General features: G+C 39.1%; 1 protein-coding gene across 5 annotated transcripts in view; it reads left to right on the top strand.

Annotated features, from left to right (window-relative positions):
* The window catches only part of MACROD2 (mono-ADP ribosylhydrolase 2), a 2,087,937-nt gene that overhangs the window by 2,057,238 nt on the left and 4,198 nt on the right, over nt 1–26,501 (top strand). For 4 of the 5 annotated variants that reach the window (XM_055373553.2, XM_019017390.4, XM_031004864.3 and 1 more), the window contains 2 exons: nt 18,762–18,839; nt 22,141–22,209. In XM_055373553.2, coding sequence (XP_055229528.2) covers nt 18,762–18,839; nt 22,141–22,209 — 147 coding nt within the window. The remainder of the gene's footprint in view (nt 1–18,761; nt 18,840–22,140; nt 22,210–26,501) is intronic. The other variant, XM_055373554.2, reaches the window with a different exon arrangement.

The following is a 26,501-nucleotide window of genomic DNA, read 5'->3' on the forward strand; positions in this document are numbered from 1 at the left end:
GAGACGGGGTTTCACCATGTTAGCCAGGATGGTCTCGATCTCCTGACCTTGTGATCTGCCCACCTCGGCCTCCCAAAGTGCTGGGATTACAGGAGTGAGCCACCGCGCCCAGCCTCAGTTTCTTTTTTAATTTTAGCTATAGCTTTTATGTAATTAATAAAATTTCTAGTTGTGAATACATTAAACATGCATAGTAGAAGAGGTCCAAGAACCTTAACATTGTTGTTTTGGTGAAAAGCAATGAGTAAACCAATGACTCTCAAGCTTTTACATGTACAAGAATCACTAGGGCAGCTTGTTAAATTGCAGATTACGAGGCTCTGCCAATCACAGGTTCTTATTCCGTACAGCTGGTAAGATGTCTGGAAGTCTGCATTTTATAATTATCCTGAGTATATCCAATGCAGATGGTTCCTGGACCACATCTTGAAAAATTCAGATGGACCAGTGGGGCTGGCAGTTGTCTAATCAGCCTCCATGTCAGACATGAGAAACCTTGAAACACACATAGCTTTTCAAAAGGATAAAACAGTGTGATGTCCGTTGTTTCCTATAATGATTTCAGAGCTATATTATAAGACCTGAGACCTGTAGCACAAATGCATGTATGTGCCAACCGAATCATACATTGTGCATGAATGCATGTATGTGCCAACTTTGCTTAACTGGATCATGCTGGACAGAGCACTTCATAACTATTTAAAACTTGGTATTGATTTTTAGAAGAAGAGCTAATGACTCATTTTGTATAATCAATGTGTTTACAGCATCTCAGAAGAGTTTTATTTTTCTACTAATGATATCTTACTGAAATTAAGGTACCTTCCACTGTAAGAACAACTCTTCTGTATATGTCACTGAGAAGGAAAATAAAAAGCTCAAAGTGGAGAGTTTAATATAAGACAACAAAGAGCACTACCCTCAGATGAGACTGAAGAAGATATAAGAGATGGTGCCATCTGGGCACGGTGGCTCACGCCTGTAATCTCAGCACTTTGGGAGGCTGAGGCAGGCAGATCACGAGGTCAGGAGATCGAGACCGTCCTGGCTAACACGGTGAAACCCCGTCTCTACTAAAAATACAAAAAATTAGCCGGGCGTGGTGGCGGGCTCCTGTAGTCCCAGCTACTTGGGAGGCTGAGGCAGGAGAATGGCTGAACCTGGGAGGTGAAGCTTGCAGTGAGCTGAGATCCTGTCACTGCACTCCAGCCTAGGGGACAGAGCGAGACTCCGTCTCAAAAAAAAAAAAAAAAAAAGAGATGGTGCCTTGGTTTATGGCCCTCTAAAAGCAGATCTGTAGGCCAAATCTTGAGGGCAGGTGGGTTACCTGGGAGGCAATCCGAGGAAGCACATGTGAGGAGGTGGGGAAATGAGACCGAGAATGGAAGGCACCCATTGAAGTATGATCATGAGCAGACTGTCATTGTTAGCAGTTGGGACTCAATCCCACTGAGGCCCCTGTGAAGCATTCTGTAGAACACACCTCAGAATTGTACAGTCATGGGTAGGGAAGCTGGGCTGTTACCCAGTGACTCCCTTTCCTTATTGGTTGAAGTTTGTCTGGGGGTGGGGCGAGTAGATCTCCAGCACTTTTAGTGAAGAGCAGTCAATAAGCAAATGATTCCCAAATTCTATGCACTCAGGACCCCTGGGCTGTCCTCTACAAGGGCTGAACAAGCTACATTGGTGCTTTTGGTGGAGAAGTAGAAAAATGTAGGCACTTGAGGAGGGATACCATCAGAGTGCAGAGATACTGTCCCCTGCAGCTGCAGTGGAGCTCAGAGGTGGGCTGGGGTGATGGCCCAGGCATCAACAATAGCTGCTCCAAATAGCTAGGAGACTTAGGTGTCTTAATTGCGGCATTAATTAATGGAGGTTTAAAAAATGTCCCCTTAATAATTTGGATCACAGTCTAATGCTAATCATGCAAGTTTGTGTCCTAAATTCATACAAGTGCGGTTCATAGAAGCCTCAGTTAGGGACTTTAAGTGGTTTCAGGTTGATAATGCTGCCTAGTGACTAACAAGGAAGTGCAAATCCTCTCTGAATGTGGCTTCAATCCAGGTTAATAGCAATTGTAAGGCTATTGATCATTCTATTCATTTCAACTTCTTCAATGTGAAGATGTAGAAAAAATGTCTTCAAAACAATGAAATATAGTAGTAACAAAGAGCTATAAAAAATACAACTTCCTTCCTACATAATGAAAATGTAAAGAGCACTCCTTTTTCACCCAACCCATGCAGCCTTGTTCACACACACACACACACACAGACACACACACACACATGCCAACTACCACATAGCCTCTTTGTAATGGAGGACATTGACTGGTAAAGGAGAGCCTGCCTTCTTTCTTTCTCTCAGGTCTACAACCACGCAAATGATCAATATTCTATTGAAGTCAGCCAAATAGCAACCAGATTAAATACGACAGAACCAGGAAGCTGAAAATTGAGGGTAGCTATTCGTATAACTCTTTTATTTGCTCAAAGGAAGCCACAGGGCTAAGGGGGAGGGGGTGTTCCTGCTTCTAGCTGCATTATTTTCAACTTTCAGATTTTTTTTTTACAAGCAAAAATGTCTATGTAATTCTATAAAAAGAAAGAAATTAACTCTGCTGGGTTTTTTTCCTCTTTAAAAAGCCTGGTCTTCAGGTTTTTATTTGCAGACTGGTCTAGGCTTTTTGTTTGTTTGTTTGTTTTTAGAAAAGCATTGTGCCCTGAGATCAATAAATCAAAACTGGATTGCCTTCTCCTCAAAGGTGAATTGTTATCTTGCCGAAGAGGTTATGTGACAGACTCTCTAGTTTGGTAAAAATACATGAACAAGAAAAGGATTAAGGTTTCTTTGCCTGAAAGGAAAATTCTGGATGCTATTTTTTTCTATGATAGGGAAAGTTTCTTGAATTGTCTCCTGGAACAAGAGATTAAATGTCAGTAGCTAAAGCAGCTGTGGGCCCATTATTTGGTGCTCGCAGAGCCCATTCTGTCATTGGAGGCGCTGTTTTCACACAGAGAATGAAGTCAGCTTGACAACTGCAGGAACAGCTGTGGCAGCCTGAGAGATGAGGCAAGGAGGCAAAGCCCAAACAGAGGTCAAAGAACATCTGTTTGTTGTCAACATTCTGAGAAAAGCAAAAGATTATTGACTATGGGAGAGACCAGGGTACCTGGAGATATCAGCAGTCAAGACAAAAGCAATTTTCAGCAGGCAGAAGTCAATCAAGCTTGAAGGAAAAGGCCAGTTAAGATGCTTAGCACCCAGGGGTTCTGGAAGAGTGCTGAGCCACCCAGAGATGTCAGGCCTGAGTGGAGCTGGTGCTTTGATATGAATTCAGGAGGCCGCCTGGGGATGGGGGGTTGGGGGACATCATCACAGACCCAACTGCTGTGGATTGACCTCTGCCATTACTGCTGGGGTCCAGGCCCTCTGGTGCTCAAGAAAACCATAAAGCCTTGTGCTGCCTCGTTTTTAGAATCTGTTCCCTGGCATTCTAAACCATGCCATAATGCATTTCTAACCACAGGGATAAGAGTTCCAAAGCAACATTAATGTGGTTTTCCAGAGCAGGGCCACAGAGTGATCCCATCTTAGAAAGGAGAATTGGCCGGGCATGGTGGCTCATACCTGTAATCCCAGCACTTTAGGACACCAAGACAGGTGGATCATCTGAGGTCAGGAGTTGGAGACCAGCCTGGCCAACATGGTGAAACCCCGTCTCTACTAAAAAAAAAATAGAAAAATTAGCTGGGTGTGGTGGTGGGTGCCTGTATTCCCAGCTACTGGGGAGGCTGAGGCAGGAGAATCGCTTGAACCCAGGAGGTGAAGGTTGCAGTGAGTCAAGATTGCGCCACTGCACTCCAGCCTGGGCAACAAGAGCAAAACTCCATCTCAAAAAAACAAAACCAAAAACAAACAAACAAAAACAAAGGAGAATCAAACCACCAAGCTTTGATCCTGAAACATCTGAAGGTATTCACTGCCACAGATGGTGCAGATCATAGTGATGTCCCTGGCATGTGACAGGAACTTACTGTCTTCATTGTGAATGAGTTTACTTGACTGTGCCTCCCCCAAGAATCTCAGGAATATGGAAGATGTTTGAGTCCATTACTTTCAAGTGGATTACAGTTGACCAGGCAGGCCTGTGAAAGAAGGTTTAGGGCCACCTTTCAAATTCCAGCCTCATTTCACCTGCCTCTGCAAGGCTCTCTCACCACTGTCACTAGTGATGGGGTGGAAATATCCCAGAAGTAGAGTTAGGAGAACATTTGGTCCCAACCTCATTGCTGGGTGGCCTGGAGCAGTCATGCCACTTCTCTGGGGTCCTCTGTTCACATCTCTAAGGGGTTTAATTGGACCGGGAGACAGTCAAGGAGTTTTTTTATTTTTTGAGGAAAGTGGCCCTTTTTCAGACAACAAAAGACAACACTTGTTCATAAGCCTAAAAAGTGGAATAAAGCCCCTACGAGGAGGGTTTCAGCAAATGTAACATCAACATCTCACGGGTAGCTTTGACTTCTCCTTAGCCAAAGTCATCTGGCTGAGTTTAGTAGCACTTTTGGTTGCATGTTTAGTGAATGTGACCTAGACACTCTTTCAGGTGTGTGTATGTGTTTGCTCTGGGAGTAATTAACTCTCAGAAGGCATAAAAATGGTTAAACCCAACAAAGATCAAAGATTAAGGCCCAAGTATGTGTGATATTGCTTTGTGAAAATAAGCTGCCTAGAAAATGGGCTTTCACTTAATGCAGATGTGTTTGGAAACTTCTCCTAGTAGGAAAAAATTCTATCATTTTTCTCTGAAGCTGAAAGAATTGGTGTTGAGGGACTGAGACCGGAAATGGAATTAGCTTAGCAGAACCGCATGCATTTACTTCCAGTTCAGAGCCCTCGGACAGCCTTCCTCTAATGCTTCTGTAAACCAGCCGATTATTTCTTGGATGCAGCGTACATTTCTAATCCTTTGGTCATGGACAAAGGTGATGCACTAGATTTTATTAAATATTCAGAACAAATTATGCTATTTAGGAAAATGTGACCTACAAACAGGACAAGATATAGTGCAAATAATTAAAGACATCTATAATTAAGAATGTATAGGATTAAGTTATTCTTTGACTGAAGAGCTAGATACATAATCATGCAGGATTTCAACCCTCGCCATCAGAGATGCTTTCTCTTGTGGGCCTTAAGTGTATGATGAAGTTTCGAAGAATTCAGCCTTGGTTATTTTCAGCACTAAGTTCCTTCCTTGTGAGATTTCACATAAAAACCATTGAAAAGACAGAAGTTGCCCCCACTGTGGCTCCTTACATAGTTAAAACCCTATTAGAGTAAAAGAATCAAGAAACTCCTCTGGAAAAAGTACATATCTCTGTGTTCACTAGGACCCTGCTGTGTACAGATTTAGCTGGTTTCTGCAGAGAAACAAAAGCCACAAAGGGTGCATGATGGGGTGGAGGGGAGTGTTAGAGACACCCAATTTGCATTGTTCCTGCTGGAAAGACCCTGATCTGAGATCAGCTCTGGCAGCCCCCAACTGAGAAGGGCCTCCTTATAGTCTTCATTTCATTCCAGCCAAGCCCTGGAGGGGTGGAGAATGCATAATGAGGCTGAATGAGAATTAGATGCTTAATTGAGGCCTGGGAAAGGGAAAGAAAAAGCCAGACATGTGGAATGTGATCAGAATGCAGCTCAGTTAAGCCAAATGTGATGACACCTGGGAAGGCTTCAGTGGTTGGGACCACTATACAGAGAAGCTGGAACTCCTTTGAAACTGACTCATCCATCTAGTTCCAACTCAAATGTTATTTTCTTGTCCTCAAACATTTTTCTTCATCCTCACAAAAGGTGACTCACTCTCTCCTTTGTGCATCCACCATGCTTGGTTCATATGACAGTGCTTGCCATTTGGCCTCGTGGGTGGGGGATGACTTTCTCTCTGCGTTGGCTGGCTTGTGAACTCCATGAGGGCAGAGGCTTGCCTCATTCATTTTGTATCCCAGAACATAATAGGCATTGAAGTACCTGGTGGACATTTTTTTTTTTTTTTTTTTTTTGCTCTTCTTCCTAAATACTGAATTCTCTGTAGAGTAGTTATTCTGACGATGACTGATGAAGCATTTCCGAACCATTCTCAAAGTGGCATATGGAGGCATATTATCTGGCCAAACATAAAAGTATTTCTATATATCAGGATCTCGTGCTCACCCTCAGCTATCATCACTGCCTTTCATCACTTAGTAAAGACAGTTTCTGATTTTGATTAGGGTAGAGTATTCCCAACTAATACATGAAAATTTCTGTTGCCATGGAAAGGGTCTTTTGTAAAAACAGGCACAGGCACATTTTCCACAAGTATGTTCCTGTCAGTGTAATCATTCACTATTTGACTTTGGAGAGGGGGCCAAATGTGTGTGTCTACAGTGTTTGTCCAAGTGATGAAGAGAGGTTCAGTGGTCAAGTAGCAGCTTTAGGATGGAGGCTATTTGGAAAAAATAGACTAGGTGAGTAACAGATGGCATACAATCAATTGTATCTTTGTCCTAAAGAAGCATGGACTAAGTGTAAATCAAGTGTATCCATCTGCTCGGCTGCCATAACAAAATACCTCAGGCTGGGGCGCTTAAACAACAGAAATGTATTTCTCACAGTTCTGGAGGCTGGAAGTCCAAGATCGAGGTGCTGCTAATTTGGTTTCTGGTGAAAATTTGCTTCCTGTTTCATAGACAGCCGTCTTCTCACCGTGTCCTCGCATGGCAGAGCAGAGAGAGATTTCTCTCTTCTTCTTTGCATGAGGCCACAGTCCTATCAGATTAAGGTCCCACCCTCATGACCTCATTTAACCTTAGTTGTCTCCAAAAGGCCCTATTTATAAATACAGTAACTTGCAGGTTGGGGCTTCAACCTTTGAATTTTGGGAGGACACAAATATTAATCCATCATATCAAGTCTGATCAGAACCATCATTTGAAAAATATTCTTGAAACCAGCTGCTGGCAAAGGCCAGGTGCATGTGACACCCACAACGAATACCTAGAAGAATCAAGAGCCTCTGAACACCTGATCTTGGGTGAAAGAAGGTGGTGTGTAGTCACATTTTAAAACCTTACTCTCCTCCAAACTTAACAATATGAAGGAAGAGAAGTAAAACAGGCAAGCAAGTATCATCAACAAAAACAGTAATTAAACGAAAGAAAGGGTGGGTAGCCAGCAAAAGGAAGGCACCTTTCTGGAAATGTGCGGAAGGAACAAGCCTGGTGTTGCCCTACCCCATCCCTAACTCTACAGGCTCAGAAATCATCCTGAATAAGATCACACCAGCTACCATTTACCTCCCTAACTAGGAGAGAAAAGGCCAAGGAAATTTCCACAAGAGCATGAAGTCAGCCATGAACACCTTTTACTCAATCTTTCCCCAGAGAAACAAGAATAACCTTTGTAATCTTCCATGTCAATACCTCCGAAGGAAAACGGGAAAGAAAAAGCAGACCAATAACAAATGACTAGAACTAATTATCTCTAGCAAAATCCCGGGAATTTCACAAAATAGAAAATTTAAGAGGACATACATAAGGCAAGGTCTCTGGCATGAACAAGAAGCAGGGAAGGAGGTGCTAGCAGGCCCCAGCTGATGCTTCCTTGAAGAAGGAGCCACTTTCGCTCTCTGACAAGGCTGCAGAGGGTTTATCACCTGCTAGTGTGGAAGGCTAAGAAAGAAAACAGCAAAAGAGAATAGAGGAACTTTCAGACTGACTCTTTCTCCTGGAAAGTTCTGAGTCTCATGTTGAATTGAAGGAATTATCCAAGCCCCAAAGATAGTGCCCACTATGGGAAGTCCAAGCCCCAAAGATAGCCCCCACTATGGAAGTCCAAGATGGCAACTGTGCAGACAAATTTGGGGGGAACCTGGGCTGGGTATGGGATATGCTATACACTTGCTGAGAAATCCAACACAGCGAATGTGGCTGCTTTACGCCTCCCAAGGAAAACCTCCAAATGAAAGGCTTCTAGGCAGCCGCTGGAGGACCAAGGAGCCACAGAGCAGTATAGAAAGGGAGCAGCTTGCTGACATGCATGTGATATACACATCACCCTGCAAGCACACTGAAACCTTGACTGAGAAAGAGAGGGAAGGAAGGAAGAGAGCAAGTGAGCATGCAACCCAGTAAAGGGCAGGTGAAGAACGTACTGTGGAAGAAAACATAACCCAAGAGAAAGATCCAAATTCCCTGCAATGACCACAGATGAACTTTGAAAAAATGTTAACAAGCTTGAAGATGCAGTGATAAAAATAACATAACTGATCTGAAATGTAAGAACTAAGGAGATAGATTTTCCACTCTTAGAGAAATAAATCAGTTAAGAACAGCAAAGACCAAATTACTGACAAAGAAAAAAGGTTGAGATTTTCACAGTGAAAATATAATACATATGGAAGAGAAAACACAAAAATTGCTCTATGTGAGAATGATTGGTGTCCCTGAAATTTAGAAGTCAATGTATAGAACAGAAAATGTCTTAAAACAAAGGGAAGCTGAATTGATGATCTAATGGGCAAACCATGTTTTAAAAAATCAATACAGAAATCTCGTCCTGAAACACATCTTTGATAAGTTTAACGATTTTTAATAAAGAATTTTATGGTTATATTGGCACATGACATGTCACTTAAAAATACCTAAAACTTTTAGAAGAATACATAGTTAAATTTATTTAATGTATCTTAAAGAAAATAAAAAGATGACAATCCAGGAGAAAATATTCACAATGTATTTAGACAGGGAAGGGTTAATTTTCTTAGTTTAGAATATACAAAAATCATGGAAAAAAAACAATCAAATAGGAAATTGGTAAAATATAAAAACAGATGACAAAAGACAGGGAGGAGGAAGAAAAGGGAGGTAGAAAGGGTAATTTCACTCATAATGTAATGTAAATCAAAACAATGAGGACATACTATTTTCTTCCCTGAAAAGTTTGAGGATACTCACTGCTGGAGATTGCGGAGAAATCATTATCATTATCATTATCATGCTCTAAGTGATCTGATTGATCTGACCTTTTTGGAAGGAAATTTTGTAACATCTATGAAGATTAACAGTTCACATACACTGGATCTAGAAATTCACTCGGAATTCATCCTTGGGAAATATTTACAAAATCTTTCCAAAATATAAGTGCAAGAACATTCACTGAAGCTGTTTGTAAAAGCAACAGTGTAGAAACACATCAGAAGTCCACTGATGTGGGCCTGGATAAAGAAATTATGATATATCCATATTTATGCAATGAGATATTAACACAGATTACAATGGCATGCTCATTGATATATAGTAAATGCGTATATTGAATAGGCACTAAAATCAATGCACATATTAAAATGCAATACTAATCAATGCACATTTGCTAGTACCTGTTAATAAAGTATGTACATATTATAAATACATATATTTATGTAGAACATAAAAAGGCCAGACTGCAGAGAATAGAAAGTATCATCTATATTTTAAGTAAATGAAAACTGAGATGAGAGAGGGTATGAAGTAGAGCAAGAGTGGGAAAAGAGCAAAGAGAGAGAATGAAAGAGATGGGAATTGTATGCATTATTTTTTTCTGGGAAGGTAATAGGAACATTTTAACATGGAAAGAGTTGTTCAGGGTCATTTTTCATTAGCATTTTTCTGAGCAGTTTGAAAGTGTTAATTATGTGTAAGTGTCCTTTCTGTTGTTTTTAAATGTCACTACAGTTATTTAAGGGTTAGGTTTATTGAACTTTATCTTTATTTCTATTTAGAAATAAATGCACGCTATTTTAAAAAGTTAGCATATAGTATGTTTTCACCTGTAAGTGGGAGCTAAGCGTTGAGCACACATGGAATAAATATGGGAACAATATACAATGTGGACCCTTGGAGGGTGGAGGGAGTGGAGTGGGTGAAGAAACTACCAATCAGGTGCTATGCTTACCACCAGGGTGACAGGATCCGTACTCCAAACTTCAGCGTCATGCAATATTCCCAAGTAACAAATCTGCACATGTACCCCTGTATCTAAAATGAAACTTGACATTAAAAAATTATATATTAATATCTCATTAAATTGTAGTTTGTTTTGGTTAATTAAATCTTCGTAAAACATGAAAGTGTCCATAATAATAAGTCTTAAATTCAAGGAAGAAAGGAAGAAAGAGGGGAGGGAAGGAGAAAGAAGGGAGGCAGGGAAGGAGAGAAGGAGAGAAAGAACTAGGATGCAGGAAGGGAGGTAGAGGAAGGAGGGAAGGAGGGACAAAAAGAAGGAAGAAAAGAGGGAGGGAAGAAAGAAAAGAAGGAAAGAGGGATGGATGAAAAGAGGGAAGGAGGGAAAAAATTAGGATACAGGAAGAAAGGTGGAGGAAGAAGGAGAGAAGAAGGGAAGAAAGGGAGGGAGGGAGGAAAAGAGGGAAGGAGGGAGGGAGGGAGGAAGGAAGAGAGGAAGGAAGGGCAGGAAGGGAGGGAGGGAGGGAAGGGGAGGAAAAAAGAGAGAAGGAAGGAAGAAACAAAAGGAAAATGAGGAAAAGGTAAGAGGAAGGACAGGAGAGGAGGGGAAGACTGGACACCCTATCTACTAAGAGGTAAAAACTGAAAATGTCTCTGAAGAGCAGCACAATGGGTTAAAAGCCTTTGACTTATTTTGCGTGACTGTGACTAAAGAATTTAAACATTACTTTTGACTAAAAGCAATTATTCTTGGCACTTATTAATTAAAACAGCCCATTTCCAACTAAAAACTGAAAGACTGAGAGTAAAATAGCTACATGTTAATAAAGTTTTTATATGGAATCTGATTTGTAAATAAAGACTGGACCAATTTACCTATAGTAAATTGAAAAGAATAAATCTTGTTCCAAAGTCAGAAAGAGAGACTGTGTGACATTTTATTTTTGATACTTATTTGTTCTTCATGTAGATGTAGAATGCAAGAAAGCTAATTATGGACAAGGAGAAGGAATAAAAGAAAAATACAATGCCGAAAAGCAACAGTGCTTTCTCCTCTGAGATTTAATCTAGCTACATCAGAGCTCTAATTCATTTAACTTTTTAAATTAAGCTTCATACATAGTAGGTATGCAGCACAATATGCTGGCTGTATAATAGAATAATGAATGAATGATACCCCAGAGGAGGGATATGTGGTAAATTATTGAATGATATGAAGAGGTGATTCAGCTAAGTTTGTGTTCTTAAGGGTCAGTGATAAAGAGATACCCAGAAGTAGCCAATAAATATTAATCAGGCATTTATGTCAGTCATTATGTCTTTCAATCCTCCAGTTTTATGAGAGAGATATCATTAACTCCCTCTACAAGTGACAAAACCAAGACTCTGGAAGTGAACAGAACTTGCCCCCAAATCACATAAATAGAAATGCCAGGACTTGGATTTGAAATCAGCTCTGCCTAAGTCTAGTGAGTTAAACTCCATCCCCTTTCACTAATAGTGACACCTCTGAGAAAGGTAGCCAGAAGTAAGCAGACTTGAGGTTCAGAACCTATCACGGTAGGGGGTGGGGGAGGGGGGAAAGAGAAAGGGAGAGACACAGAGAGAGAAAAAAACAAAGGCATACTCAATGAGAGAAGGAATTTCTAGAGGGTCGAGTTGTGGTTTGTTGAATGGCATTTGTTGTAGGGAAAGTGGGGTAAATTGCTACCTGTTTTTTATTTTGACTCCTTTCACACTGGATGAATTTTAAGAGCAAGTGTTTACCCCTTGCACCCCTATGGATTTTCACAAAATACCTGAATATGAAACCTGGACATTACTACAGCTATGTGAATGAATAAATCCATGCCATTATCAAGGACTGGAATGCTCTTTTAGAAGTTAAATTTATTTAGTTTATGGCTGTTGGAACCACATGATGGTTATTTTAGATAGTGCTGGTGACTTCATTATAAGGAGCAGTTTGTGGGAAAGCATCATTACGGTATAGTGTACCGTGGACTCAGCTTCTCTTCAAGCTGGTGTTGATATTGACGCTGTGTTATTCCTCATTAAATTGGTCTTTGATCTCCTTTCACTTAGTTGCACATGCATTCTAGACCTAGATAGTGAACTGGGAAGTCTAGGGGAAAATGAAATCTAATTGAGCTCATCTTTTCCAACAATCATTAGCTTAAAAAGAACATAAATTCGTGTCTGTGCATATGGAATAATAGCCTTCTTCCATTTGAGCTTGGGAGTTAAATGTACGTGCAGATGCCCTAAACTCCAAGACCAGTTTTCTTCCATTTTAGAACCATACCACAGTGAGCACAGTTTAGTTTTTGTTTGTTTGTTTTTGGTATTATATTCAGTTTTAACACTTTATTATTATTATTTTTCCATAAATTATTGGGGTATGGGTGATATTTGGTTACATAAGTAAGTTCTTTAGTGGTGATTTGGGAGATCCTGGTGCACCCATCACCTGAGCAGTATATACTGCACCATATATGTTGTCCTTTATCTCTTGCCCTCTCCTACTCTTCCCCCTAAGTCCCCAAAGTCCATTGCATCATTCTTATGCCTTTGCGTCCTCATAGCTTAGCTCCCACGTATCAGTGAGAACATACGATGTTTGGTTTTCCATTCCTGAGTTACTTCACTTAGAATCATAGTCTCCAATCTCATCCATGTCATTGTAAATGCTGTTAATTTATTCCTTTTAATGGCTGAGTAGTATTCTATCATATAGCTAATATACAAAATATAAGATATAATAAAATATTATATATATAAAATATAATATAAAATATAAAATATTATATATTATATATATACCAGAGTTTCTTTATCCACTCATTGACTGATGAGCCTTTGGGTTGGTTCCACGATTTTGCAGTTGTGAATTGTGCTGCTATAAACATGCATGTGCAAGTGTCTTTTTCAAATGTAGAACTCCCAGTTAATCCAGCAATCCCACCACTGGGTATCTACCCAGAGGAAAAGAAGTGAGCAGAGTTTAGCCTGTTAAGGGACTTCTCCTTTGTATACATTAATTCAGTGTTTCTCAAAGTTTTGTACACGCACCATTTGTAGTTTGATAGATGATTTTAGGTGATGTAGAGATTAACACATTATGGCATGTTAAAAAATCAGCCACAAATGAAGCTCAAGATTTCATAGCTATAATTTCTATGGGACAAAATTAAGAAAAATTTAGAACTGAATCGATTAGAAGTGTATTATTATGTGTGTTAGTTAGCTATCACCACAGTAATGCTTCATATCAAACCATCTTCAACCTCAGGGGATTTAGAACAGTTGTCTGTTCTTTTGCTCATGGATATTAGGATCAACTGCAACTAGTCTGGGCCAGGAAGTGTATCCAGCTGTGAGCTGAGTCCTGGTCTCATCCTCCTCGGATGAGCTACCCCTAAAGCATGTTGTCCGTGCGGTAAAAGGTAGGAGAAGGAAAGCCCCAACTGTCAAATGCATTTCAAGTCTCTCCTTGACACACTTCTGCTAACATCCCATTGGCCAAAGCAAATTTTGTAATTAAGCCCAGCATCAAGAGAGAGTGAAGTAGATTCCCATGAGGGTGGCAGGTAGGAAGGAAACATTTCTGAACGCATTATCTAATCCAATTACATTAATAGTGAAGTTGGAACATAGGTATGGCAAAAGTTGTCAAGGTGGTTCAAGAAGGTTTGCTTTCGGTTGATACCACTTTAATTCAATACAATTGAATCCAGACAGGCCCTGCGCTCTGTACCTATCATGTCACCTATGCAACTACAGATTCTGCCAAATAATTACTTGTAATTCTATTTGTTGTGTGAAGTTTACTGTCAGTACACATCTCCAAAGAAAAGCTTGGAGGACTGCCCCCCAACATCTCTCACGTTTATATATTTAAAAGTCTAATTAACTACATTCTGTGTGCATCTCAGTATCTTTTCTTCTATGATGACATCTGCCTCATTTATTACTTTTTATGTAACTCCACTAACCTAGAAAAAATTGCTATAATCAAGGGTTTGAGCAGTACAGTTGCAGTTGTTGATAGAAAATGAAAATAGTACTGAATGTCCCAGACTCTTTCTATTTCTGCATCTTTTATCCCCTGCTGGGAGCTCTGGAATGTACCTCTTGTTTGTGTTTCAGCCAGCAGCAATCCAAATGGAAGGAGGGACAGGCAAACTGTAATAAATAGGCCACAGAGGCCATTTTTGTTTTTATCAGATTATGTTGTCTATGTGAAATGGATTCATTTCTGTAGGGCATCCAGTTGCACTGCCCAGCGATGTAGAAGCTCTTAGGATAGAACCAGTTCCACATGCATGACACAGTAAGAAATATCTGTCATTCCTCTCCCACTTTCCAAACAAACAACTCACACACACATGCACGCACGCACATGCAAATTCACATAAACATACCATTGCACACATATGCATCATATTCACAGTGCATGTCCACACATACAGGAAAACCTCATGTGCACTCATGCTATTAAATTAATGAACAATCTCTACCAAACGATATTGGAGTCTTGGAAAGCAGATCTAACAGACTATACTTCCCTCTGCTCCAGGAATATAGTGGTATACAGAGCTACAACTTTGATTTCTGTTTTTTTCTCTCTGTTTCATGGATTTCAAATCTGCCATTGAATCTCATACTAATCTATGCCAATACTGTGGCACAACCTGAGTTTCTCACACATTCCATTGTGAAATGAGGTTAGAAGGACAAGCATAGGGCTAGAAATTTAAATGTTTACTGTTTTCTGATTTGTTATTTGCATTTTGCTTTCTTCAACTTTTTCCTCTCTCTCACCTAACTTTTGAAAGTGTTTTGTACCCTCCCTTATTTCACTAAGCATTGTTTAATAGACTAGAATTATGCCTATTAGATAGAAAGTTCTCTGTGATACCAGAGGGGTTTCCCCATAGTAATGTAACCGGGGTTATTACCATTGAGAGTAACAACTTAGAAAGATATTTCCTGAAAGAATAAGCTACAGGTACCTCTAGATCCCATCAGAAACAAGGACCCTAAGAAAATAGTCAAGAAAGTAATGCTTAGATAGAGCTTATCAATTAATTTTTCCACAGGAATCATTTCATATAAATAATAATAATATTATATTTTAAATAGGTCTGATGATGTCCCAGAGAGTTAAGATGAGTCAGAATATTTTATAATCATTTTACTAGTGAAAAAGCCAAGGCTTTTAAGTGCTATGAGATTTGGTCAAAGTTATTGAAAAAATTAAATGACCAGCTACAATATCCTCTTTTGTGACACATCTGTTTGTGTCTTGTCCACTTTCTGTTGGGTTCCCTGTCTTTTCAAGGTTATTTTGTATGTTTATTTCTTATATATTCGGTACAGGAGTCTTTTGGCTTATTTTCCTCTCCCTTAGCATGTTTTGATAAACTTATTTTAATAGTTGGTGCTTTGTCCTGTGTAAGAAATTTTGCATAATGATGTGAAGGTCTTTGTCCACATTACCTTTCACATTTATTTCTTTTTGAGGGTAGGGGAAACTATTTCCTCAGTATAGGTCTGTGGACACCAAATTCTCTCAGTCATATTTTCTGAAAACTATTTTATTTCAAATTCAAATTTGAAAGTCTTTTTTTTTTTAACACTTCAAAGATGTCATTGCATCATCTCTGGCTTCCATTATTTTTGTTATGAATTTATCTATAAGGCTTATTGTTATTTTGAAGTTAATGGATCTTTATTCACTAGATAACTTTTTTTCTTTAATGTTGGTTTTCAGCAGTTTCACAATGATTAGACTGAGTGATAGTTTTTTTCATTAATTTTGCTTCGGAATCATAACAGTCTTGAAACAATGGTTTGAGATGATATCTGATATCTTTCATTAATTTTGGCAAATTATCAGACATTATCTCTTAAAATATTCCTTTTGCTCCATTTTACATAGGATAAATCCTATCTCATACGGTTCCTTCACTCTTATCTGGGGTTTTCATCTGCAATTTAGGCTTCGTATCTTTTTCCGACCTAGCTTTTGGCTTACTAATCTCCTCTTCAACTAGGTCTACCTGCTGTCAAAATCACCTATTTAATTCTTAACTTGTTTTTGTGGGTTTTTTTTTTTTCACTTCTAGAATTTTCATCTGACTTTTGAAAAAGTATCCAGCTCTCTGATAAACTACTTGCCATAAAAATTATTCAACTTGGCATCCAATTTCCAAAATACATTAATTGTTATTCAAGCTGCATCTGCAATACCTGGATCTCTGATGTCTATCCATATGTCATCTCTTTTATTCTCTTGGTTTTCAGTGACTTGTTCTTGTTCCTCTGAAATGCCAGGTAATTTTCGTATTGAATTCTGGACACTGTGTTTGAAAAACTGTAGAGATAACTTGAGGCTTTTAATCTTCCTCCAGAGAAGATTTACTTTTGCTTCCTGACAGCAAAGCACCATAATTCAATCAGGAATTGTATTAATTAAAAGTTAGACTTCAGGTTTTTTTAAAGAGATGGTCTATTTCAAGTTCATTCTTGCCCCCAGGATATAACCCTTCAGGGGACCCCACCAAAAACCTGAGGTAGTTAGCAGGGTACCTCTCCTTGGTAGAACCCAACCTTCAAATTTTGCTCCCTGCCCCTAGCCTCACAAAACACCTGCAGGCTCTATTCAACTTCTTGACACATGTGCAATGTCAGCTTCACCATTTTGCATTTCCTCAGGTTTGTCCTGCATTCATAGCACTCTGGGGCCTTACAATGCTATTTTTAAATAATGTATTCAGTGTTTCTAGCTGTTCTTGGTAGAGGGTTAGTCTGAATCATTACAGTCCACCTTAGGCAGAATCCCTTTCTCATTATAATTTTAATTTGCATTCCTTTTGTTGTTAGCAAAGTACAGTACCTTTTCATGTGTTTTGCAGGCCATTTTTATATCTTCTTTTATTAACTGTCTGTTAAATCTCTTGTCCATTTTCCCATTAAGTTGGTGGTCTTCTTCATCTCCATTTTTAAAAGGCCTTATATATTAAAGATTGTAGTAACACTTTGTCTATGATAAAAGGTGCAAATATTTTCCCTCAATTTGTAGCTTTTTAAACATTTCTTTTGGTATTTTTTCCATTAAAAGTTTATTATGTTTATAAAGTCAAATATTTTGTTCTTGCTCCCTATTACTTCTGTGTTCTAAGGCATAATTAGCAAAGTTTTCCTGCTCCCAGGCTTAGGGGAGTTCACAAATGGTTTCTTCTGTAATTGTGTGCTCAAGGAGTATGTTGATGAACAATTGAAAAATGATATATTTCTGGAATAGGCAGTGTGAGAAAGGTATTATATAGTGTTAACAAGTCCAGTTGGAAGTTCCAAGTTTTGTTCTTCCTTTTCCACCTCATTCTCAGGAGCTAGTGAAAAGCACTGTGGACACAGTGACTTTCATCTTGTCCTTGAAGAGTTGAGGAGACCATGAGTCCTTTTTTTCCCTTGTGTTATCTTTTTCCTGAGTTCTTTCATCTACTCTCATACTACGAATGTTACCCTATCTTGGTGTCCCCCAAATACCCACATGTTCCATTCATAATTCTCTTCTCATAATTCTCTCCCCAGTGCTAGATGCAAAACTTGTTTGATATCTCACATAAATGCCCCTACACTTCAGGCTTTAAATCTAAAATAACTTTCTTCTTTTCCCACTCTGCTTGTTTTATATGTCATCAATTAATGACCTCTCTGCCATTCATCTACCTAAGCTCAGAGCCCAGTTACCTTTGAATCGTATTTCTTAATTGTCGACCTCAATACACCATTACCAAGAGTACAAATTCTACCTCTGAAGATCTCTTCCTTTGTAGACATTATAAACTGGATCTTTCCCGTCCTTGCTTTTTTCTCATCAATAGGCACATGAAGTTTAACATACTCTGGACACAGTAAGTAATCAGGTAATGAAAATAAATTTAATCCTCTCTTTAAAAATGTACAGGAATCATAAAACCTTTAAAATTATGGGTTTTCTAGCACTTTATGTATGTATTTGTATTTACAAATGTCCTTGCTCTTCAAGTTATAAAAACTTAAGAGAGATTTAACTAAGAAGCAAGAAATGATTGTCATTTTGAATACCTGGAAATGTTTTTACAATATGAAACACAATTCCTTTACTACACTGAAGCATCTTATCGAAGCACCTTGTGAAGCTGTGCAAATAGAGGCCAGTCACAAAGGAAATCTACTGACGACTAAATTCTCAGCAATCCGAAATGGCAGCATCAGAGGTCTCCTAAGGAAACAACTAAACCATTTGTTTCTGTTTAAAAAACAAACAACAACAACCACAAAAACTCTCACTACCAGGAGAATGAATCTTTCAGCTTTCAGTCATGCCTAAGGCAAAATTCATTTTCTCTTTTTCTTCTTCTAAGGTTAAACTACATAAACTCTCTCTCACACCCACCCATGCATACAGACACACTTCCCTAAATTTAAACTGTAGGTTGTTCTGAGGAAATCAACTTTTCCTGCTGTCATGCTACCAGATTTCTAACTTGAGAAACTATATATGTATATATGTGATCATCTCACAAATTAAAGAGAACTTAGAAGGCCACACAAAAGTATTCAAGCAACTCAACCCTCTGTTTCCTCTTTTAACCTTTTCTGCAAAAGAAGTTGAATTCCAGGAGTATTTTTGAATTTAAAAGGGCAATGGAGAGTGACAGAAATGATTGGCCCTCAGGCTGTTATAATTCTCTATTCATCAGGGACTGTGGTCTTTTTCTCTTCCAGCTCCAGGCAAGGACACACCTAGGATGCCTGGGAAAAGTGAAGGCTCCAGTGACCTAGAAAATACTCCAGGTCCTGATGGTAAGGTTCTGAGCTATTGGAGCCCATGGAAACTACAAATCTGGCATATTTTCTATGTGTAATCTAGGATTAAGGGAACTGTCTGTTCTATAAAGCAACATATTTGGTTAGAACACAGTAAATTTCAAAAACAATTTTGTGCTACAAACTAATAAAAATGGCAACCTCTTATTTTAAAAAAAAAAAACCTGTTTCTAGCTGTTTTAAAACAGCATATGTCCTGGTTTAATCATATCTTATAATACTGAGGACTCAATAGATACTTTCAAGACTAAACTGAACTGAAGTCTATCTATTGAACTTTATGGAAGCATTACTTACTTCTGCAAAAGGTGCTTAGCCTACTTAGCCTCCTGTTACCCTGCTCCACTCAGCATTCGGGAGAGCCCTACCTTGGGTGTGGGCTAAGATTGTTCTTGTACCTTCATCACTTCACTCCACTGTATCACATCCATTGCCTTGGTTAAAAACATAGTGAGTCTTTAAAAGCACCTTAAAAATAAATTTTCAAACAACCTTTAAAAACTTACATCTAATTTTGTAGGCATCTAAAGAGTCTGAGCCTCAGGAGTATTAATATCCCTTTTCCCCTGCACAACGATGCTAAGGGCCCTTTGAAATACCATTACTTACATTAGAGAAACAACTATGTAAGCCTACCTAATGTAATAAGTATTTGATTCCACTGGCCCATAGAGTTTAGGAGAACCAGAATTGGTTAGGTGGTCAGTCATTTAAGTATCTTGCCATTTGGGTTATTTTAGCCAAAGGAAAAAAACAAATTACTTTGAGTTGATAATGACCTTGGAAAAAATTTAGCCAATGGTGGATGTTATTTATAGTTTTAAATAGAATTTCCTATACCAGGTATTCCTTGTTCCCACCGGCTTATCATCACCTGAATTGCCTCCCTTAATTATAAGCCCATCGGCTTATAATTATAAGCCCAAATTGGCTTTTTACTCATGGGCATGCATTGCCCGTGAGAACAATGTTTTTAAGCCGCAGACCCATCCCTTAAGAGCCACTGCTTGTTAGTTATGAGCAGTTGAACTAAACCTGCTTCAGCTTGGTTGTGATGCTACAGACATGGTTCTTAACTAGTTATTTACAAATCATGTTTTGAGGACTATCAGGCCCATGAATAAAAGAGAAGTAAATGTGAAATACTGAGTTTTAGTCTTCACTTGGAGATTCACCATACACAGTAGAGGATTGCAGGCCCTCAGAAGTCTCAGAGGTAAAGAGACTTGTTTAACATGATTTAAAGTTGCTTTTCCCAAACTTATTTGGTGATGGGATGCTTTTTATTGTACCATTTATTAGCAGGTTTTAGAACTAGTATCCCTTGGTTGGAAGAAGAAACAGAAAAGGAATACTCTCCTGTATTTTATCCTGCACACTCCCACACTGAGAAGGGTGAACTCACAATAACTTTGCAGAGCAGGATGGACGGTGGATGAATGCTTATACTTACATAGGGTTGCTGCATCTGGGGCCAGTTTATTTATGGGGTTTAAAATAAGTTCACACATCATTAGAAACTCAGGGCAGTTTGCAGGTGAGAACACTGAGACCTGCTTTTAAAACCTTCCTTACTGGGAGAGAGTTCAGTGGATGCCATATAACGTCATTCTCTCTTTCAAGCCTCTTTGAAGTGTGAAAATCAGCATCTGCCACTACTTTACACTAATTTCATGTTTGTGAAAAAGGAGATACAGGCTGTTGGTTTTGTGCAAATAAATGAAAACTGCCCAAATGAGAACAAACAGTTACTTATTCAAAGGTAACTATAACAAGGGTGGCCATTATCACTTGTGTTTGGCAGGCTCAAAGGCAGGCAGGGGATGGGAAACCCCCCTTTATAGGTTAGAAAAAGAGAATACTTCAAGCATGCTCTGATTGGAGGTTGTTGGCATAGAGAAGCTGGACATGGCTAACTAGAAGTGGGGCACCTTAAGTGATTGTATTAGGGAATACATTTGGCCTTCCCTGGTTGGTCCCAAGTTGGAAGCAGGGGTAAAAAATAGGGACGCTGACAGTCACTGACCAAGTCCTGACCATTCTGAGTCAGTTGCTGCAGAGACTGTGTTTTGGTCGCCTAGGCTAGCTTCTGCAGAGGTTTTACGTCAGAATTCTATCATTATATATGATCTGGCCATTGTCTATTTGTATATTCATTTTCTCAGCTTATAATGTGGACTTTGATGCTTGAGAAAATTTCAATCTAATTAAACCTACTGACCCTTGGAAAATTTAGAGTGAATGCTATGCCTGCTCTGGGTCACTTCTGGAGAATGGCAGTAATCATGCATTCTATTTTTATTCAAATGCTCGCATAGAATACACTGAGTCAGGTAAAAGCACATGTTTTATCACAACTACGGGATCTGGTTAGATGGTCGGCTTTTTAATTTCATGGCCACTCACTGCCACTACAGCAGCCATCGGCAAGTCTACAAGGTCTGTTTTGAATTCGAAATTGAAAGTATGGCAAACCAAACAGGCCTGATATTGACATTTTGGAGCAAGCTGCTTACCTCTCTGCATGTCAGTGATGTGCTTTGCTTTGCCTTCTCTCTTTATTTTCTTAGATATCTATTAAAGCCTTTGCATTTATCCAAGAATCATAATATGTACATCCAAACTGTCAACCCAAAAATCTGGTCTGAAGTGACAACTCAGTTTCAGTTGGGGGAAGAGGCAATCCTGCCCTCCCCCACTGGGTTAGGCCTTTTTTGTGTTGCTATAAAGGAATACCCAAGACTGGATAATTAGAAAGAAAAGAGGTTTAATTGTCTCATGGTTCTGCAGGCTTTACAGGAAGCAGGGTGCCAGCATCTGCTTCTGATGAGGAACTCAGGAAGCTTACAATCATGGCGGGAGAGGAAGGGGGAGTATGCAACTCACATGGCCAGACTAGAAGCAAGACTAGAAGCAACATGTCACACACTTTTAAACAACCAGATCTCATATGAGCTCACTCATCACTAAGAAGATGGCACTAAACCATTCATGAAGGATACATCCCTGCAATCCAATCACCTCTCACCAGGCCCCACCTCCAACTTTAGGGATTACATTTCAACATAAGATTTGAAGGGGGCATCTGAGGTATGTCCTCTACCCCCACCAGTAAAAATCTACAAGAATAGTCCCCAAATCTTGAATGAATGAAAACAAATTGAAAAGAGGCATCAAATAGGAAATCAGGAAAGTATCAAATCATGGGTCATTTTAATGTGTCTCAGAGATTTAGGTTTAATGAATATTTAACTTTTTTTTTTTTTTCTGGTGACAGTTGAAATGAATAGTCAGGTTGACAAGGTAAATGACCCAACAGAGAGTCAACAAGAAGATCAACTAATAGGTAAGATGCCCCTTGTGGTGAGATTTTCAATGATCAACCAGCCATAAGAACTATTCGCAAATGACATACTGGATTTCCCTTGGTTTTGCCAAGTTCCCGCAGCATGGCTTGGGATAAACCTTGAAAATCTTTAAACCAAATAACACAGCGTAAAGGGAAAGGATCACCCCTAGAAGCTTGCCATCTTGAAGAGGAAAAGATGAGCTACAGCACATTCAAATCATGTATACCCTGGTTTTCTGTGCTTTGACAAGTAAAAAATGTCTCCATCCATCTACCCCCTGGCCTCCTGGAGTGGTCAAATTATTTCAGAAACTCCAAGCTGATTCTGAAGCATTGCTTTTCTAGAAGCTACCTGCTGAGTTGCTTGGTATATCTGTCTTTAAGCATAACACTCAATCTTTGCCCTGGAGTTTGTATAAAGGAATATGAGTGTGTTTGGACAGAAACAAGCCTGCCTTAGGTCCTGTTTTTTTCACACCACTACCTGTGGACCCATGCGTCTGCACAAAGGTTTGTTACATTGAATGAGCTTCAGGGAACTCCCAGGAAAATAAAAAGCCTGGTCCAGATCATGTTTAGGAGGTTTTCCAGACCAACATTCTAAATCTCTCAGTAGAGACTAAAATATATTTAGAATGATGAATGTAACTGAGTCCAAAGCCAGTACTGCTTGCTTCATCGCAGCCAATAAATCAAGAGACAATGTGTTGAGGCAAGGAAAATGACTTTATTCCGAGAGCCAGCAAACCAAGAAGATGGCAAATTAATGTCCTAAAGAATCACACTAAATTTATAGAATTTTAGGCTCCTTTTCTCTTTGAAGAAAAGGAACAGAGAGGTGGTTGAGATCAAGAGGTGACAGACATCTGGACTGCAGCAAGGGTTCAAGGGGGAGTTGTGAAACTTCTTTGCCCTTGGTCAGGTCACATTGCTCCTATAAATCTTTAACATAATGTTGTTATTTGTGTGCATACTGTCTTTATCTCTTCAGTGGTTAGTTTTGGGAAGGAACTATTGTCATCTTTGCTTTAAAGTTGAACTATAAACTAAATTCCTGCCGTAGTTAGCTCACCCTGCATGAAGAGATGAGCAAAAGCAATCAACCTGAAAGATATCACTGGACGGGGGCAGCGGGGAGCAAAATGGAGCTAGTCATGCTAAGCCTCCTTTACACTGCTACCCGAGTGGTCTATAATCCTCTTCCATACCCTGAGGGCTGATGAGAAGAATTAGAAGAAGGAAATTATGCTTGATGTTATAACTGTTCCAAGTTCTGGTTTAAAATATTTAGTTGTTAAAAAAAAGAAAAAAACCTATGGAATAAATGAATCATGGGTCATCGAGTGTAAGGCACAAATGATGTGTTGACACCCTTGCCCCCTGTACCTCCTTGCACTCACTGCATGTTCTTGATGGTTCTCTACACTTTCCTAAGAGGCTTGGCTTTACCACTCTTGTGCTCCAGCATCATGGAAGAATAAAATATGGGAATGTGTGAAAGAGTACATGTCTTATTCCTGTATGGTCTTGAATATCCTATAAAACTAAATGTAATGGTATCTGTGTAATGCATGTATAGCATAAGACTGCTAAAAAGTATAAGCTCATACAAACATGTTCTTATAAACGTTTCTCCTTTTTTTTTTTTACTTTCTTTATATATTTAAAATACCCTGCTAAGCTGCAGAAATGATACGGTTGAGGAGTTTCCATTAAAAAGTAATGAAATGAGACTAAACTTGAACAATTTAAATGCAAGCTCCTCAGTGTTTCCTTTCCTTTTACCCTTTTGCTGCCAATAAACTATAGGCTTCTTGTCTAGATTTTTTTCTTACAGACATTATTTCTTTCCTGTGTGACCAGTGTCCAGATAAAGTGCCAGGATTAGTCTGTTTTTCTTGGTTAATATCAAAATGATATTTTTCTTGAAAATAAAAATGAACTCATATGTTAACCCAAATGAATCAGGTGTCAAAACTTTTTTTTTTTTTGAGACAGAGTCTCACTCTGTCACCCGGGCTACAGTGTAGTGGCACGATCTTGGCTTACTGCAAACTTCACCTCCCTGGTTCAAGGGATTCTCATGCCTCTGCCTCCTGAGTAGCTGGGATTACAGTCGCATACCACCACAACTGGCTAATTTTTTGTATTTTTAATAGAGATAGGGTTTCACCATGTTGGCCAGGCTGGTCTTGAATTCCTGATCTCAAGTGATCTACTTGCCTCAGCCTCCCAAAGTGCTGGGATTAAAGGCCAGGTATCAAAACTTAAAGTCCAAAATTAGTTTAAGGTAACTAAATTCCAGGAAGGAGATGTGACATGCACAGGGTCACCTGGCTAATAAATGGAAATTTAAATACTCCAATTCAAAATTCTGCTCCCTAAGCAATAGCAAGTTTCTGGACACAGTTGTCACAGAGGCAGAATGAATGACTTGTGCAACGTCACTGACTCCCACAGCAATATTTACACAGAAGGGTTTGTTAAGATGATCTGGTCATTTGACAGAAAGAAGGAACCTTTGCTCTATGAATCATACCTTCAAGGAAATTAAAGAAATACAGTGAAATAGAATTAGAGAGCTCAAAGACATAATACAAGAATGTTTGGCGTTGTATAATTTGTAATTGTAAAAAATCAGGGATAGCATAAGGATACAACAGAGGGAGGGTTAAATGCATCAGTGGAACACTTTCCAAATGTAAATGTTTTCCAACAAGTATTTGAGGGCAGTAATGATGGTTATGGAATCTGAACCTTTGGTTCTGGAGAAACATGGCAGACTGAGTGTGGCTTCTAGGTTGAGCTTTAAGAGGCTTGTAACTTCCGTTTCTGCACTCTCGTAATGCTCGCTGCCTGGAATCCAGAACCTTGGAAGAAGCCCAGGTTATCCTATAGAATGAAGGAGGTCACGTGGAGAAAAGTCCTAGAAAATGAGAATCCCTTTCAGATGTTCTGGCCCCAGCAGGTACCACCTCAAGCAGATGAACTGTCCTGCTCAGTCCAGGCCAGATGGTAAAATCATGAGAAATAGTGAATCACTCATGTTATAAGCCACTAAATTTGGGGCTTTAGATTGTTGATACGGAGACAGGCCTTATGGCCACAGCCTTGCATTTTAATGCCCACCTTGGACCTTGAACCATTCAACGTAAGGAGTTGGAACTGATACCTCTGCGTAAATAAATCTAGGACTTCTAGCTCAAGAAATTAACAGAAAGACTTGGATCTGCGCCAGGTACTGCATGGGGAGAGAAAAAGGCTCCCAAGATAGATAGAAACCACAAATACACTGTGAGTTTGAAACATAATTTTATGTGATCCAAAGTCATGCAGTAATAAACAAATTGAAAAATGAACTTAATAATTGATTACAGACCAGTGTGATTCCTGGTGTATGTGGCAAGTGGAAATATGAAACTACCCCATGGAATTTCTGCAAAAGAAAAACAAATTCTGAAGTTGAATTCATAGTTTTAAGACTTACAGAACACACAAGGAAATGATCCATTTTGAGTGAGAGTCAGTAGGTAAAATTACAGGACAATTAGCACTATGAGAACGTTAAGAGAGTAGGAAATTTTGAAGATTTTATAAAATAACTACATTTGAATGACAAAACAAATAAAAGCAGACATAAAACAATAAGAAAAGAGCAACACTAAATAATTAACGACAATAGAAAAAACAAATTAAAATGTAGTAGTATCAAAGACACGTGAAGAGACATGAAGGAGAAGAAGAGAATAACCAAGACATGTTAAGTTCAATAAGAGTTCTACAAGGAGACTAGGCAGTGTAGGGCTGTGTATTTGATTGATACCCACCAAGCATCTCCAGGTTTAACTTAATTTGGACTGAGATTACTGAAAACCAGGGACCGCAGATATAAAATACAGAACCACAAGGAAATCCCACCACGATCCCACTAGTATTGAATTATAAAGTTAACACCACCAAATGTTACAGAGGATGTGGAGGAGCTAGAACTCTTATACATGGCTGGGGAACATATAAAATGGTTCAGCCACTTTTAAAAAATTGTTAGTTTCTTGTAAAGTATGTATCCATCCTATGGCCCCACAATTCTATTCCCGAGTATTTGAGAGAAATGAAAACCTATACTCACAAAAGCCTTGTACAAGAATACACATAGCAGATATGCTCACAAAAGCCCCAAACTTGACACAACACAAATGTCTCGCAGCAAGAAAATGAACTTTAAAGAGTGACATATACATACATGGGAATTCTAGTTAGCAATGAAGAGGAACAGATTACTGTTAACA

This window comes from Gorilla gorilla, chromosome 21 (genome assembly GCF_029281585.2).
Source record: "Gorilla gorilla gorilla isolate KB3781 chromosome 21, NHGRI_mGorGor1-v2.1_pri, whole genome shotgun sequence".
Lineage (NCBI taxonomy): Eukaryota > Metazoa > Chordata > Mammalia > Primates > Hominidae > Gorilla > Gorilla gorilla.